Source organism: Chiloscyllium punctatum, chromosome 1 (assembly GCF_047496795.1).
Source record: "Chiloscyllium punctatum isolate Juve2018m chromosome 1, sChiPun1.3, whole genome shotgun sequence".
In the NCBI taxonomy this organism is placed as follows: Eukaryota; Metazoa; Chordata; class Chondrichthyes; order Orectolobiformes; family Hemiscylliidae; genus Chiloscyllium; species Chiloscyllium punctatum.
In genome coordinates, this window is record NC_092739.1 from 34,388,633 (window position 1) to 34,406,034 (window position 17,402).

General features: G+C 39.3%; 1 protein-coding gene across 2 annotated transcripts in view; it reads left to right on the top strand.

Annotated features, from left to right (window-relative positions):
• Positions 1–17,402, top strand: part of pde5ab (phosphodiesterase 5A, cGMP-specific, b) — a 115,312-nt gene that overhangs the window by 52,225 nt on the left and 45,685 nt on the right. For both annotated transcript variants that reach the window (XM_072589658.1, XM_072589753.1), the window contains exons 6-9: positions 2,047–2,184; positions 10,647–10,714; positions 14,343–14,451; positions 14,569–14,653. In XM_072589658.1, the coding sequence (XP_072445759.1) occupies positions 2,047–2,184; positions 10,647–10,714; positions 14,343–14,451; positions 14,569–14,653 (400 nt within the window). The remainder of the gene's footprint in view (positions 1–2,046; positions 2,185–10,646; positions 10,715–14,342; positions 14,452–14,568; positions 14,654–17,402) is intronic.

Below are 17,402 nucleotides of genomic sequence, written 5' to 3' on the forward strand. Positions count from 1 at the left end.
GCTAAGGGCAAAGGTGATATTTACCAAGTGTCAGCATTAGAACATTGGCTGGGTACTAGAGAGAGGGCGGATGAATTTCGGGGGAGATTCCTACATTCATCCCCCGTGACTATGGTGGGAAAAGTCCTGTAATCCCCAACAAGTTGCATTCATTTTGTTTTTCCAGGGTATCTAATACTCTGCCACTAAAATTGTCACAGTTCTACAGCAGCCCAAGACATTTTCCTCTGGGAGTTCTAATCGAATGTTACGTAGCAAATTATTTGATCTATTTACCATGCATCTACCATGCCTGTCATAGTAGGTGTTACACTTTGCGCAAAACATCAGCCAGTCAGAACTGAATGGATTCAGTAATTTATGCAAGAAGAAGCAAGGAGTAATTGGATGAACTTCAGATAACCCTGGTTTCTCTCCAAGGACAGGAACCACACATCCGTTCATCAGGAGAAATTGCAAACTTCGACAGTAATTAATTGCCATTGACGTCTTTCCGTCTGCCTGGATATGCAGATGTGCGATGGGAGAGTTTCCCATTTGCACTTTTGCTGACAGCTGAACAGACCAAACCTGGAGAGGCTAGTTCTGCCATGTGTGCAGCATAATTAGGTTGTAATCAGGTGCCATTGTGGGGATGCGATTCTCTGCAATTTAGCATCTGCTGTCAAGCTCCTGTTGCCACTGATACTTATCTCGTAATTCATTTCAAGGCATTTTCACCTAGGCCTCTTCATAACAGGCAGTATCCGAGCAGTGGACTTAAATGAACAGAATAAATTGACAGCAATTTACAGCAATCCTGGACTATCCTTGAGTAACGTGACAGTACACAAGAAAACACGGTTAAAGATCCTACATTTTTCTCCAGCCAAATTTATTACTTTGCAAAACCAATGGGTGGCATTTGTCCATTTCACCTCTAACTAAGATTTGAGGACACTGGTGACTGTTCAGCACAGATTGGCATTGAGCTGCCACCTCTATTTGTAAGAGACAATAAAACTGCAGATGCTGGAATCCAGAGTAGACAGGCAGGAGGGTAAAAGAACACAGCAAGCCAGGCAACATCAGGAGGTGGAGAAGTCGACGTTACGGCTGTAACCTCTATTTGCAAATCTGAAAAGATGACTATTGTGAGATATGCTAAAATGCACGTTGATGCAGAGACTAGGGCCTGGATTTCTGTTCCTGGATCAGGAATGCAGAGTCGGAAAGATTCTTGGTTTGACCTTGGAGGAAGTGGCCTGAGTGGTGAGAGTTTAACTCAGGAGTGAAAAGGGTTCCTTGAGAATTGGGCTGGAGACCCTAGAAGGAGGGGGAAGTGTGGAGCTGAGCTGTGTAGCAGGCCTCCCTGAGATTTCTGATGCATTGCTGTGTGCATAGCATTATTGGGGTGGGCCTTCAGGATTCGGGTTTCTGTCAGCAGCTTTGTGCAAACCATTCGACCTGTGCTAAACCTCAGCTCTGGGATCTATCAGCCTGCAATTTACTGAGAAAGGAAAGGGACATGAAAGAGGCATGCATTATTAATATAGGCCAAGTACGCCAGGGTAATTCTGACAGAGGAACAGCAGAATGAGCACAAAATCTGCCAGGATCCAGAAACAATGATGTGATGAGCTTGTATGATCCTTTCTCTGAGCCAGTCATCAGTAAACATGGGAGAGAAGCAACCTGTGAGTGGACAAATAGCAAGAGAGTGAGTGGTAGCAATATGCTAGGCTGCAGTATAGGGTGGTGGGTGGCATGGCAGCAGCAGGAAGGCAGCTGGTGCCACAGGAAAGTGGAGTGGGAGGGTACACGCTGGGAGACACAGCGTGATTTGCCTTGGACCCTGCAGCCACCCAGTCACAGCCTTGACAATATCACTACACACTGAAATTTGGACTAAGTATCACTACCTGATGTGCATGTACATGTGTATATAAATTATACTATCTTTTTAGCATTTTTCTTTTCATCTGAATGTATAAAAATTTGTCACTTGACTAAGCATGAAAAATAACAATGATTCCCTTATTTATCATTAATTCTTTCCATCACAAGGTTCTACTTGATCTAGCAACCCTGATATTCGAGGAGCAACGTTCCTTGGAAGTAATTTTGAAGAAGATTGCAGCAACTATCCTTTCGTTCATGCAGGCTCAGAGCTGTACCATCTTCATTGTGGATGACAGCTCTTCTGTGAGTATTGGGATTAGGTCAATGACTTGATTTGGGCCAATCAGAGATATGGAGGTAGGTGAGATTGAGCAATGTAAAGTTCCTCAGGTCCTCTCATAGATTTCTATGGTTATTTTAGCAGACGCTCAGCTAAATTTGCCAGGATCCCAGATGTGTTGTTGTGACCTTATATACAGAGGCTGTTGAGGACAGTATCTATATGTTGAAGTCAGGTGGAGTTTGGACTCCATATGTTTGGGATTTCTGCAACTTAAGTCTCATTGGTATCTGACATGTACCTGGTACTCTGAGGGAGAGAGACAACAGATACCCATTGAGCAGAAAGGGGCTTGTCTTGAACAGCAGCAAGGGGAACAGACTATTTTCGAGGCTAGGACAGTGAAGTGGTACATGTTTAAGTTTACAGAAAGTTTATTTTCAATGTTTCCAGGGAGTCAGTAGGGGTTCAGGATTACGTGGGGGGAAAAATGTAATCAGTCCACCAGATCTGTCAATAAGTTTGGACTTCTGAATACTTTGGATGGTTGAACATCCAAGAAAGATCTTAAAGGCATAGATGCATTCTTGCGCCATTCAAATGAAGTGCTTTCTCTTTGTCCTGACCTTTTCTTGTCAAAACAATGCTGGAGAGCACCAACAGACCTATTTGTGGTGTAAATTTTATGAAAATTCAGGGCAAAGAAGCAATTTAGAAGGACCTTTTTCTCAGTCACTCTAATGTGAGTCACAATTGCACTGTTTTTCAAAAAGGCATATTTTGGTTGCTTTTCCAGTTAGATTAATCTTTTATTTGCAAGAGTTGACAGTGTGATGCTGGAAAAGCACAGCAGGTCGGGCAGCATCCAAAGAGTAGGAGAATCAATGTTTCGGGCATAAGCCCTTCATCAGGAGTGGCTTATGCCCGAAATGTCGATTCTCCTGCTCCTCAGATGCTGCCTGATCTGCTGTGCTTTTCCAGCACCACACTTTTGACTCTGATCTCCAGCATCTGTAGTCCTCACTTTCTCCTAATTGTAAGGGTTGGTTGATAAGATAATTACTTATCGCTTTTCTGAGATATATATTCTCCTGGGATCAGAAACAATGGTTTTGTTAATTTAAAATGCAAGCAATTAATAAAAAGCCCATTGAGATACTGATAATAATGACCCATGCAATCTTTTCATTATTTCTTGAATCTTGTTTTAGCAATTTTATTATAGCCTCTCTAAATCCCTGATGCTAGCTTCCTCCATTTATTCTTTATGAAATTATTTTTTCAGTTTTGCTTAATTGAACTTCTTTACTGATGTTAGTACAAATCTAGTAACAAAATGGAATGAATACATAGAATTATTGACAACTAAAAGTAAATTGCAGTGCACTACAAAATAATAAGGAAAATACAAAAACTTAATCTTAAATCTAGGCAGCATGATAGTCAAAGTTGCAATACCATGACAATTTGAAAGGCGATACGGCTGCATTAACCACTTAACACAAGCCATTTTTGGTGATTATATCACCCTTTAGGTTTAACTAGCTTCTTCACTTCCTGAAACAGAACAAGCAATTTGAAATTAGGCTGGACTGTGTGTGCCTGTATGGAACTGACTATCAGAAAGTACATGCTAAGCATTTCTGAATTATTCATCTCCATATCATTCCTATTCCTCACTTGGAAGCCACTTTTCATCTGTTCTTCTGAAATTCTGCAGGGGAGATTTGAAATGGTGTGATGGAATCAAACTTGCATTCAAACGTATACTGTGACATCATGCATTGGTGTTCCAATGTGCTTTGCCATGATCAGTGCATTTACTATTGATTCACTTTAACAAATTGTGTAATGTGTACAATCTGATTGAAGTGTTCAAATGAATGCCAACTTCCATCAAGTACAATACAAATTGCTTTTCTGTTAATAATTTTAACACAAATAAATGAAAATTAATAGTCATGCATCACATAAAGATAGAACAGTAGAATCTTATACTGTACAGTGATAGTTAAAGATTGCATATGAAAATTATTTCATCATTATGAATAAAGAAAATAAAATAGAGACTTAAAAAAATTATGTTAACAAGACAGCGTCTACTCAATTCTGTCTTTCTGTTCTCAGATGCAGGGCCAGAAAATTTTCATCAGTTTTATTTCTGGTCCATAGTTGGCCGGTATACATAATAGAGTTTACTGCAGATATAAAACATCATCCAAAATGTTTGCCACTTCAGTTTTCCCTTTGTAATTGTATTTGGATGTAAAGGGAACCCATATATCCTGCATGTTCCTGGAAATCGGATACTAAATTCTGCAAGATTTTTTTTTGGGAATTATGCAGTGACAATATATGCCTAATTTTGGAGCTATAATTACCGAGGCGGGGTGGGGGGAGGTTGACTGCTTTTCTGTGTCAGAAATAAATTTAGATAAATTTCAGGCACCACCCTTTAGGAAGGATGTAAAAGAAATTGACTAAACTGAGGGGCATTGTTTACAGAGCAAAACTAGCATTCATCTCCTCAGAGAAGAGTTAGGTAAGAGGAGATTTGAAAGAGGTGATCAAAGATGTGAATCAATAGAGTTATCAAGGTGAAACTTGCCAGTAACAGAAGGCTTAGTAACCAAGGATACAGATTTTGAGGTGATTAGTAAAAGAAAAGGGTAATATTAGGGAACATGTTCTCCACAGTGACTTGATATAGTATGTTCTATCTGAAAAGATTCAATCACCACACTCAAAAAAAGAATTGGATAAATACTTGAAGGTGAAATTTTACAAGGCTATGGAGAAAGAAAACATGCCAAAGAATAGGCACAGGCAGACTTGGCCATATAGACTTCTATTCAGCTGTATATTTCCAAGATTCTATGGCCAATTCAACATGTTATATTATGCAGAATATGTCATATCTAAGATATGTATTGTTTCATATTTCATATTTTGTTTTGCTTGTTTTTGGGCTTAATAAATTGCTGCATGAGAGACTGGATAATATATTGCATTCCAAGGGATATGTAATCAGTGGCTGCCACTGATTGCAAACATAGGCACTTGAAACCTAAACTTTTCCATTCTATACCCAGGCTGCTATGAGCGACAAGAGGAGATTGCAGGGCATTAACTTTAAAATCCTCTCTGGCCACAGGAGGGGTGCCAGAGGATTGGAAGACAGCTAACGTGGCACCATTATTCAGCAAGGGTGGTAGATATCAACTAAGAAACTACAAGCTAGTGAATCGAACATCTGTGATAGGGAAAACATCAGAAACATTCTGCAAGACAGAATTAATCCACATTTGAAGAGGCATGGATTAATTAAGGATAGTCGGCATGGCCTTGTAAGAGGAAAATCATATCTAACTAATTCCATTGAAATTTTTGAGCAGGTGATTAGGTGCACAGATGGCACTGACAATTGGCACTGTCTACATGAACTTTAGGAAGGCTTTTGATAAGGTGTTCTGTGGCAGACTGAATAAGAAGCTACATGGAATCCAAAGCAATTTAGCAAATCATCTCAGTGGCAGAAAGCAGAGGCTGATGGTTGCAGGGTGATGTTGTGGCTGCATGTGTGTCCCTGAAAACAAAGTGACCTGATCATGCAAGCCATATGTGTCACTGAAGCCCAAAGTAAAGTGTTGAAGGGCTGAAGTGATGTCTGAGTTGGCCTGAGAGTAGGTATGCTGATGAGGACAGTATGAAACTGATGGTTTGCAGATGCTGACTTGCATGGATGAAGGTTCAATGAGGATAGAGGTCTTGGAGCTGTTTTTCTGAAGAAGCAGTTGAATGATGGCCAGGATGGACCGACAGTACCCTACAGCCATTTTATCTGTCAGGAATTTGTACCATCTAGTTTTGCAGCAGAATTGGAACTGGTGTAACAACTAAGATGAATTAGGATTTTAGCAGATGCAAATGGATGGAAATAAGATAATCACAATTCAATGATGTGATCTAAAACTTGTCTTTTAAGAGGTAGGGGAAAATTGGGGACTTAAGTGTCAGGACTAATATTTATATTAAACTATTAGGTTTATCAGAGCAGCATGCTTCCAGTAGAATGGCAAGCTTCAAGGGAGCTGAGGACCGATGAAACATGAGATCGTGAAGTCACATGCTATGATATAATGATGATAGCATGATCATATCTCTAATGACACACCGTCATACTAACCTTGAGACATAAAACAACAAGCAGAAGGAAACACATTGATGTTTCTCTATGTGAGTGGTCCTGCTCTTTTCTGGTCACCACTTTCTTTCATAGCAGTTGAGAAACCTGATTAAATAAGCAGGCCTTGGATCTGTCAGCCCAGTTGTGGGTTGATTCCTCCTGCTATATGTGAGATACAATTGAGGGATTGAGTATGATGTGAGTGGATGGAGGAAGAGTTAATGAAAATGCATTAACAGTGGAGATGGTAAGGAGAAAAAGAATAGGATCTAACATCACTATCGGACATGATGTCAACACAGGAAATGACGTCACTAACCCAAGGGAACTCAAACATATAAAGAGAAAGTGGGTTACACCACCAATGCATCTTTTAAGGCTCACTGAAGATGTTACCTAACATAGTGATGAAACATCTGAAAATGAACTTTCCAGCTCAGCGAGCAAATCTACAACTAGAACCTCAACCTGAGCTACAAATCTTCTCAAAACCTGCAATGGTAAGGAGTCTCCAGTGAGTGAATAAAAAGTGTATAAAATAGGAAGAAACATAAAACAGATGTGGACACTCAGCCCATGAGTCTGCCCACCATTCTAGATCATTGCTGACCATCCGTCCATGCCACTTCCCTGCACTATGTCCATATCTATTAAAGTAATTAGTCAATAGGAACCTAGCACTTTATGTATTTAATATGCTTATTGATTGAACTTTCCCAGCCTTGTAGGATAGAGAACTTGCAAAGTTTGAGTAAAGAAATTCCTCCTCATCCCAGTCTTAAATGGCCTGCCCTTACCTGAATTATGTTTACTGGTTCAAGAGGCTCCAGACAGCAGAAACATCCTATCTATATATACTGTATAATAAAATGAAGCATTTTGTAAGTTTCAATTCTCCTAATTTTTTGAAACTCTACAGATTACAGATCCAGTTTCCTCAATAGCTCATCATAAGACATTCCTGACATATTCAGGATTAATCTGGTGAACCTCTGTTGTGCTCCCTCAATGGCAAGTTCACACTTCCTTAGATAAGAAGACCGAAACTGTACTGAATAGTTGAGGTGAAGTCTCACCCAGACTGTATACAACTGCAGCAAGACATCTTTACTTCTGGATTCAAAGACTTGAAGTGAACCCCAATGTCCTGTTTGCCTTTCAAATTGTTTCCTGTACCTGCATGCTAATATTTAGATTAGATTCCCCACAGTGTGGAAACAGGCCCTTTGGCCCAACAAGTCCACACCAACCCTCCAAAGAGTAACCCACCCTCACTCATTTCCCTCTGAATGATGCACCTAATACTATGGGAAATTTAGCATGGCCAATTCATCTGGCCTGTACATTTTTGGACTGTGGGAGGAAACCAGAGCAAATCCACACAGACACATGGAGAATGTGCAAACTCCATGCAGGTAGTCGCCCGAGGCTGGAATCGAACCTGGGACTCTGGTGCTGTGAGGCAGCAGTACTAATCACTGAGCCACTGTGCCGCCCCACAGGACTTTATGGGTTTAGGGATTTATGGACATGGACACCCCAGTCCCTTTGGATATTTTCACTTTCCAACCTCTCACTATTTAAAAAAAAATTCTGCTTTCTGTTTTTGCCACTAATATGAATAACTTGAAGCTTAATTACAGCCTATCCCATCTGCAATGTACTAACCCATTCCCTTTAGTGTGGCCAAGTTGGCTTGAAGCCACTGTACACCCTCCTCACAATTACATGCTCATTTATTTTGATATAGTCAATAAGCTTGGAAATATTACTATTAGCCTTGACATGCAAATTAATATAGATTATGAACGGTTGTATGCAGTTTTTATTACCACACTACCAGAAGGAAGCTTTTGAGACGATGCAGAGAAGGTTCACCAGGATGTTGCCTGGTGTCAAGGGCTTTGGCTGTGAGGAATGGTTAAAAAGATGAGGATTGTTTTCATTGAAAAGATGGCATCTGAGAGGAGACATGATCAAGGTCTACAAAATTGTCAGAGGCATAGATAGGGTGGAGGGTGAGAGGCTTTTCTCCCAGGGTTGAAGTTTCAATTACAACAGGCACAAGTTCAAGGTGAGAGGGGGAAAGTTTAAAGAAGACATGTGAGGGAAATCTCTCATGTAGAGAGTGGTAGAAACCCGGAATACACCGCCAGAAGAGGTGATGGAAACAGGCACGTTGGCGACATTTAAGAGGCATCTGGATGATTACGTGAATAGGGAGGGAGTAGACGGAAACGGGCTGAATAAGGGCAGAAGGTTTGTTTTTTAGTTTAATTAGGGCATGATGATGGGTACAGACTTGAAGGACCAAAGGGCCTGTTCCTGTGCTGTACTTCTCTTTTGTTCTTCTGTTGCAGACCTCGCAGTGACATTTCCAGTATTCCACTTGTAACAGCCTGTCATCCTGAAATTGATTTTATTTGTTCCTAGCTTGCTTTCTCTCTCTTATACAATTCTCAATTTTGTTTATTCCCCACACTTCCCCAACCAATTCCATGTGTTCTAATTTTATTTATTAACCTCTTATTTTAGCCCTTACTAAAGCCTACTGAAAATCCAAATGCATCCCATCAACTTCCTTTTCTTTGTCTATGTTACAAGTAACATCATCAAAAAGAAACTCCAACAAGTTTGTCAAACATGATTTCCTGACTCTGCCCAATTTTGCCAGTTGTTTCAAAATGTTCAGTTATCACATCATTTAATAATCAATTCTAACGCATTCCCTACTACAGGCATCATCTTAATTGGTCTGTGGTTCTCTACTCTCCCTCTTCCTAATTAAATAATGAGGTGATATCTGCCAACTTCCAGTCAGAAGAAACCTTTCCAAAATCCATAAATTTATGGATGTTCTTTGTGCTTTATACGTCTTTGTATTTATGACTGAACAAAGGTTCCAGAGCACCAAAGTGGACCTTTTAACCAACCAGGTTTGGCATTCAACGGTCTCCAGAAACAGAGGGTCCAAGTCCAGCTAATATCCCTTTCCTGTACTGCCAGAAGGAAAATCTATCAGTTCAGAGATGTTCCTTCTGGGATAGCCTGTACACCCAACAGGCAAGTGAGAATTGTGGCCTGAATAGTCATTCATGTAATGGGTCAATGAATTATCCCATCTTAAGCATAGGCCTAATACAATTTTCAGTAATTTTCAAGACAGATTGTTATAAAGGAATGCAGTTTGTGCTCTGCTCTGTTGGAAACAAATAGTTTAGCAATCTTGAAATTATTTCTCTGTCTATTATATGAGGCATTAATCTCTTCAAAATATTATTTTTACTAAATAGCAGAGGGAAACGAATGTCGTACAATTTGTGTTTTTACAACACAGACAGTGTTAGTCCTGGAATGAGTCTATTCTTGAATAGTGGTGAATTAAGATGTCTTTCCAATTTCAGGTAAAATGACTTCACCTACAGTATGAGCATGTGTTTATAGCAAGACTGTTGTAAGATGAATCCTCACCACAGTTTATCCAATAGTTTTGCTATTACCTTCCTCCTTCACGATAGGGATCCTTCGTGCCTGCTTGGTCTAGTGTGATAGAGGAAACCCACCTGATACTATAATGAGAAGAGATGTTTGTATGAAACAAAATGTAATTTATTGTATGACATTGTATAAAAGACATTGGTATGAAGATTATGATGGAGACCTTTATGTTAGGTATTACTCCTTTGAGACGTAAAACTTGTCCCTGATCTGAGTCTATATGACATCAACATATTGGGCAGTGCTTAATGTATTTCTCAACATTAACCCATTCAGACCTTTCAATGGGGAGGTGATGGCCTAGTGGTATTATCACTAGCCTGTTAATCCCAGCTAATGTTCTGGGGTCCTGGATTTGAATCCTGCCATGGCCGATGGTGAAATTTGAATTCACTAAAAATCTGGAATTAAGCGACTGATGATGACCATGAAATTGCTGGAAAAATTCATCTGGTTCATTAATCTCCTTTAGGGAAGTAAGCTGATTGCCTACAAGTGACTCTGAGCCCACACCAATGTGATGATTTCTTAACTGCCCTCTGAATAACTAGGGATGGATATTGAATGCTGGCCTAGCCAGTGATGCCCTCATCCCATGGATGAATAAAATGAAATGCCTCCTCCCAAATAATTAAACAGGAATGAACTCAGAGTTAGTTTAGTCCTCAAATGTTAGAGGCTAGTTTGATCAAGTTTGTAAATCTGATTCTGCTAAGTTAGTTTGTGCTTGGGTTCACATCCTTGTAATATTTTCTTGTTTCATAGAATTAATCACTTGACTAATTTATTTTTGATTTTCAGGATTCATTTTCCAGTGTCTTCCACATGACTTCAGCAGAGCTGGAAGATCCGTCAGAGTTCCAGAGAAGGTAGCATACGATGTCATTAATCATCCTTCTATAACACATGGAAACTGAATTAGGAATGATGATATTTGATTTAGCACACAGCTTTTATCCCATCGTCAAAGCTTCAGATAAAACTTCAATCTAATTTACTTTTTTTCAAGAAAAGACCCTCAGGGAATTCATGAAAAGAAGCAATAACAGCATTTTGTTATTGTGCCAGATGATTCCCAGTGTCTGCGACAGGTTATTTGACATGCTTTGAAGCAAGCAGAGAAATATGCACTGACTCAAGCTATTCTCCGCATTAGAATTCATTTATTTTGTTAAACAACCCACACAAATGTCTCCTGCTGATTCTTTCTTCAACTTGATTCTTATGAAATTAAGCAAATGGCATTTTCAAAGACTAGTGAACACTCATGAGAAAGTCAGTGTGAAAACGCAATTCAAATAGAAATATTTCCTTTTAAGAGTCTCAATTTTTGGAATTATGACACCAGTGCAAGTTTGTAAAGTCTACGCTACAAACTTAATTATTGATAAAAACCATTGAAACAAATTGGTTTAGGAGACAAATTAGACCTGTTAGCAGTGAAATGGTGGAGATGTGAGATAGCATGATGGATTTTTATATGTTGAAGTTCAAGTTCAAACAGAGATGGGAGGAGGATAAAAAGAGCTATTGAGTCATCAGCCCCAAGGCATTTTAGTCAGAGCCTGGGAGCACCAGATCTGCTTTGATTCAGGAGTGAATAAAAGCTCCTCATATGATTTTTAAATAATTTTCAGGAATGCAGCTATAGTTTAACAGCTATCCGTCTTGAGAACAGCTTCTTGGAGATGTGAATCATGGAAGCAGGAAGTGTTTAAAAGATAACTAGAAATGGTTTGTTAAGTTTAAAGGGCTTTTATTTTGTAATTAAAGATTTAGATTTAGATTACTTACAGTGTGGAAACAGACCCTTCGGCCCAACAAGTCCACACCGCCCTGCCGAAGTGCAACCCACCCAGACTCATTCCCCGACATTTACCTCTTCACCTAACACTACGGGCAATTTAGCATGGCCTGTTCACTTAACCTGCACATCTTTGGACTGTGGGAGGAAACCGGAGCACCCGGAGGAAACCCACGCAGACACGGGGAAAATGTGCAAACTCCACACAGTCAGTCGCCTGAGGCGGGAATTGAACCCGGGTCTCTGGCGCTGTGAGGCAGCAGTGCTAACCACCAGGGTAGGTCAGCAGAGGAGTTTGGAGTCTTGGCATCATTTTGCATCATATGAATATTGGAGCAGTCGAGCAAAGCTATTTGGACTCCACCAATGATGGAAACTGGACTCAAAGCCAATAGAAATTGATGCAGAAGCCTCATGGATTGACATTATTGGAAATGAGAAGTATCAGCCAGCACAGCAAAGGCAGAGGACAGACATCAGAAGCAGAGGAGGGACTCAAAGGAGAAAGACATCCTGCCTTGAGCATAGGATCTACAAGCAGAGGTGAAAGCACCTGTAGATGACTGGTAACCAGTGGTGAAGAAGATGCAAATCTCCAGATACGTAATTACAGATTTCTACATCCTTGTTAACTATAGACCTTGTGTATCGAGTGGCTGGACATCAGTCTACTATCCAGGTGATAGATACCATCTTTACCAACAATGGAAAAACATCAAAATCATAATATCCACAGCATCATATGCTCAGAGAATACCAGCCCAGAGCCAAGAGTATTCAGGTGGTGTCCTCCAAAAAAGGCTGAAGAAATGAATAAGAATAAAGAGACATTCCTGTTGCATGACAAGGGGGCATCCTGTTGACAATTTCTGCAAGGAGGGACTTGCCTTCTATCCCTTGTAGTCTTGAGGACCAGTCTTCCCTGTGCCTGCTATGGTAGGCCTTAGTACAAACTCTCTCCCTTAGGGTAAGCAGGAGCCTCAGTTATGGGTGCCATAGGTTGTCTGCAGTCTGCTTCTATCCCTGCCTCCACTCGGTTATCTTAGTGGGAAATCTACCTCCATCTCAATCAATGGATCACCCCATAAAAACTTCAACTGGTCAAATTTCAGGTAGATTCAGATTCTAATCCCCAAAAGTACCATTTCCAATGGGAAAATCCAGACTAATAAATCATTTTTACCCTTAAGGCCTCCAAATCCCACTCTGTAGCTTAGCTGAGAATAAACAAAATAAAGTGTAACACTGCTGAGAGGATTCGTGTAAATTTTGAAAGGTCACAACAGCATGTAAAGAAAATTACAACTATATATATTTTGCACAGTTAACAATAACAAATATTTGCCAAATTTGCCTACTATTGATTCTGTTCTCCTTATATCTGCAACGGAGTGCATTTTTTGTAATGCACTTTGTCCTTTCTAAGACCTTGAAACTACATTGTTAGGTTTGGATTTTATTCTGGATAGGTTTTCCTCTGGAAGAATGGGGATTCATCCACCTGTGCTCACTGTGAGCTAACTTTTACTTCACTGAATCAGGCTGGTTCACTTCAGTTTTTGGTCAATGGGAACCCCAAGGTTGCTGATAATAGTTGATTAAGCTGTTGTACTGCCATTAAATGTCAAGGGGAGTTGGTTACATTCTCTCTTACTGGAGCTGGGCATTGTCTGGTGCTTATATAATGCAAATGTTACTTCCCACTAATCAGCCAAACCCTGGATGTTCTCCGGTTCTTGCCGCACATGAGCTGCTTCAGTGGCCGAGGAGACATGAGTGAGGCTGGGTGTTGTGCAAAGCTCAGTGAACATTGTTCAGCATGACATTAGTGGCTGAGGAGGCCAACAAAGCCATCTCGGGGCAAGTCTTAGGCAAGAAAATGCTAATGACTGTATCTGGTTTGGTTTTCCATATACTATGTCATGGCAAATCACCAACTAAATTGAAATAGTCATTTGATTTAAACTATGGTGGAAAGGCAAATTTTTTTCTATTTGAATTAATTACTTCATCTTAAATGTAGATCATCCAAAAACAAAAGGCTGGTACATGGGGGAATCTATTGATCTTTAAAACAAACATTGGTAGGTTTAACTTCCATAAACATTGTTTAAATCTGATGGTATGTTATCATTCTAGTGTTAGAGAAACATATAGCAATTTTCCATGGAGACCCAGAGAAGTCAATTTAACTATATGATTGTGGAAAACAAGCAATACCATTTTAGTTGCTCATATAAGGGTCCTGATTTTCATTTTACAGATCGCAAATCCAATTCTGCCTATTTTCCACAGCCACCCAAAGTCAAAACTATTTTCAATCGCTTTGACATCCATATAGGTTTTTACAAACTAATGTTTGAGTTACAGTCTATTATCCCACCTAAGTACAACTCCTTTGAGATGACAAAACCTCTTTTAAAATGTATTTAAAATGCACAGTTATTTTTTTAAAATCAACTTAAAGGTTAGATTTAGATTTATTAGATGGATATAAAATACTAAGATCCTTAAAAGGTACAAGTGAGCTTTTGATTTAGTTACCCTGACAAAATATTTTGCAAAGGGAAAGAATTAACCATTTAATATTTCATAGCAAAGCAAATATTGACTACAGGGTTTTTTTCTAAAAGGTAGGCAGCAGTTTTGATAACAACTAAACATATTAATGTATATTTGTTTGTTTTTAACAGGAGTTATGACACAAATAAAATCAATTATATGTTTGCAAAGTATGCAAAAAGCACCATGGAAACCTTAAATATTCCAGATGTTAACAAGGATGCACGGTTTACATGGACTGTAAGTGTATCTTAAGTAATCTTAAAAAGTTTCACCTGATTTAGTCCAAGGATTTTATCACTCAGTGTTATTTGGATATTCCAGTAGCTTTTAACCCTATTTTTATTTGCTTGATAGAATGAAAATGCAGAAAATACAAACAAACAAATAAAAAGCTTGCTCTGCACCCCAATTAAAAATGGAAAGAAGAATAAAGTGATAGGTACTGGAGCTTCTCTGAACATTTTAATATACGTTTGTGTTGGTTGTATGTGTGGGATTTGTCTGCATGACTGCACTTTGCATACATTTCATGAGCAATTCTTCAGATGATTCATCTTGTTCATTAAAATCATAATAAGCTGCAATAAAAAGGATGAATGATTTAACTCTCTGCTTTCTAGTGTATTAATTTCACTAGATTGCATAAATTATTGAGAAGGCATGAGTTAATAAATCTTTTTAATTCACAGAGGTTTCTCTGTTCAAACAAAGTTCTTCCTTCTGAACTGTCCAATCTGTGGTTGCAATGTAGCCAGTATTTCTGTAATCAGGTTTGCAACTGATTATCAGTGAAGAGATAAACTTAACACCTATCTCTTTAAATCTAAGTAGCTAGTAGCTTTTCAAAGTTTGTGAGAAGATTTGTAGCTTGGGTGCTCGTTGTTGTGGTTCTGTTCGCCGAGCTGGGAATTGGTGTTGCAGACGTTTTGTCCCCTGTTGCAGACACAAATTCCCAGCTCGGCAAACAGAACCACAACAGCTACTAGCTTTTTCTCATTTGCATAAACTGAATTTTATAGGAAGAATTGATTGGTTTAATTACAAGGGTAGCAAACTTGTGGTGGAGACAAATAAATGATTGGTTTTGATAAGTCAAACACATCACTCTAGTCAAGGAGAGTGGAGCTCTAATTAAGATCACTTCATGTTTTCAGGAGGAAAATGTGAATGATTTCTCCAAGAATAGAATGTGGGTTTTGAAAGATTAGATTCCTCGATAGACAGACATTGTTTGCTTGAATTTCTCAGTGCCCTGGAAATCTGCCCTATTAACAAAGCAAGACAATAGATAGTGAAATGAAAATCCATCTCTAAAATAGAAATAAAGCAGGGCTGCTCTTCCAATGAACTACCCGACTTGCTTATTAATGGGGAGAACATTTCCCTTGAAATGTGGCTTAAAAGGAGGCAACCTGGTATGCAGTTTGCACTGTCAGCTTGTATGGCACTATCCCATCACTGAGCCCATTTTCCCAGAGACAGGATTGTGGCTGGAAGAGCTAACTGCTTACGGTCCATGGTTGGCCAAACAAATGGCCCAATCAGAGAGACTCACTGTGGGGGGACATTTCTTCACGTAGTATTCTATTGATCTTGGGAACTTTTGAACACAAACATTTGTGGATACTCCAATGTAAAGTATACCCAAGGCTGAGATAAGTGTTTGGTCTTTTGGGGAATCAAAAGGTGTGAGTAGTGAGCAGCAAAATGAAGTTGAGGACAGATCTTGAGTCTCAATCAAGTGGAATGATGGAGCAGGCACAAGGGACATTATGATGTATTTCTGCTTCTATTTCATATTTTCTATGTAATGAATATCACATTACTACATATATAAGTGTTGATTTTTGTATATTATATGCTAGTTTTATCATTTGCTTAGAATTGAGAAAACAATATTTATCAGACAACCTGAGAATCACTAATGATTGTAAACTGATGACAATTGTATAATTCTTCAATCGTATTCTCACCTTTACGTCTAATCAGCATTTAACTATTTTTATGTTACCAACTTTAATACAATCTATACAATAAGACATTTACCCATAAGTATTTGAAAATGTTTGCCATATTTTAAAGTATTATGCTAACAAACTACACGTGACATATAAACTCCTGTTGGGCATAATTGTCACAAAACGTGGAGGGCAGTAGGACAGGAGTTTCACCCATACTTAGATAGACAACAGATGTCACAGTGCAATTGCAGTTGTGCTGAATTGGATTTATGAGAATGGCACAAGATGGATGAGTCATGAGATCTCATGAGAGTAGATCTCTTGGCAGAGTAGCTGCAAGTAACAGCAGCAGAGTTCACCAGCATCCCTTTCAAATCCAGCAAATAATGAGAAAAATGTTTGTCTCATTAGAGAGGAATGCAAGGAAGCACATTTGCGTGCAGAATTTAATTCCCTAAAATCGACTCTCGTTTGGATTTCCACTGTCATTTTGTCCTCTTGTTGCTTTCTCAATCATGGATTTCAGGACCAGTGGGAAATCTCACTGACGTAGTGGGAAGGCAATTAAGTCAATTAATAGTTTCTTTGACCTCATGTTCTGATTTTCCTGGGTTAGGTTCTGAGATGTGTCTGAACATTACCAGATTGTTCAGACACATCTCCTGACAGTCAGGAGTTATTGTTGGCTGAAACTGACCTGCTTACAAGAATATAAAGACTGAAATTAACAATCCTGCAGTTAACTAGAATAAAAGGTGCTGACGGAACAAATTCTTTCAACCTGAATTTGCTGACTATTTTGGAAGCAGCAACTTTGGTAGCTTATAAGTGCCTAAGAGGCTCAATGTCAGCAGCTTTCCCGTAACACGGGGCTACGTGTTCGCTACTGGCTTGGAGTTCTGAGGAGAAACTCCAGCTTGGTTTAACCCAGCAGCCAATGTAACAAAGTCTGACAGCAGCACCTGCCTCCTGCACTGACATGTGAAGCTCCAAGGAATGGACAACAGGACTGTACCTTGAAGAACTCTTAGCAAAGTGCATCGGAAGCGTACTTCTGTTCAAGTTGACAAGTGACCACCTATTGCCGATGGATGTTAAGGGGATTGCAGTTCTCACTTTGCCAAGACCTGCAAATATATTCACATTGATACAAGCAAAGTCAGTCAAACCCTAGAGGGCTAGTAGATTTGTCTCAATCAAAGGATTTTCATGTTTCCCAGGGGTAAT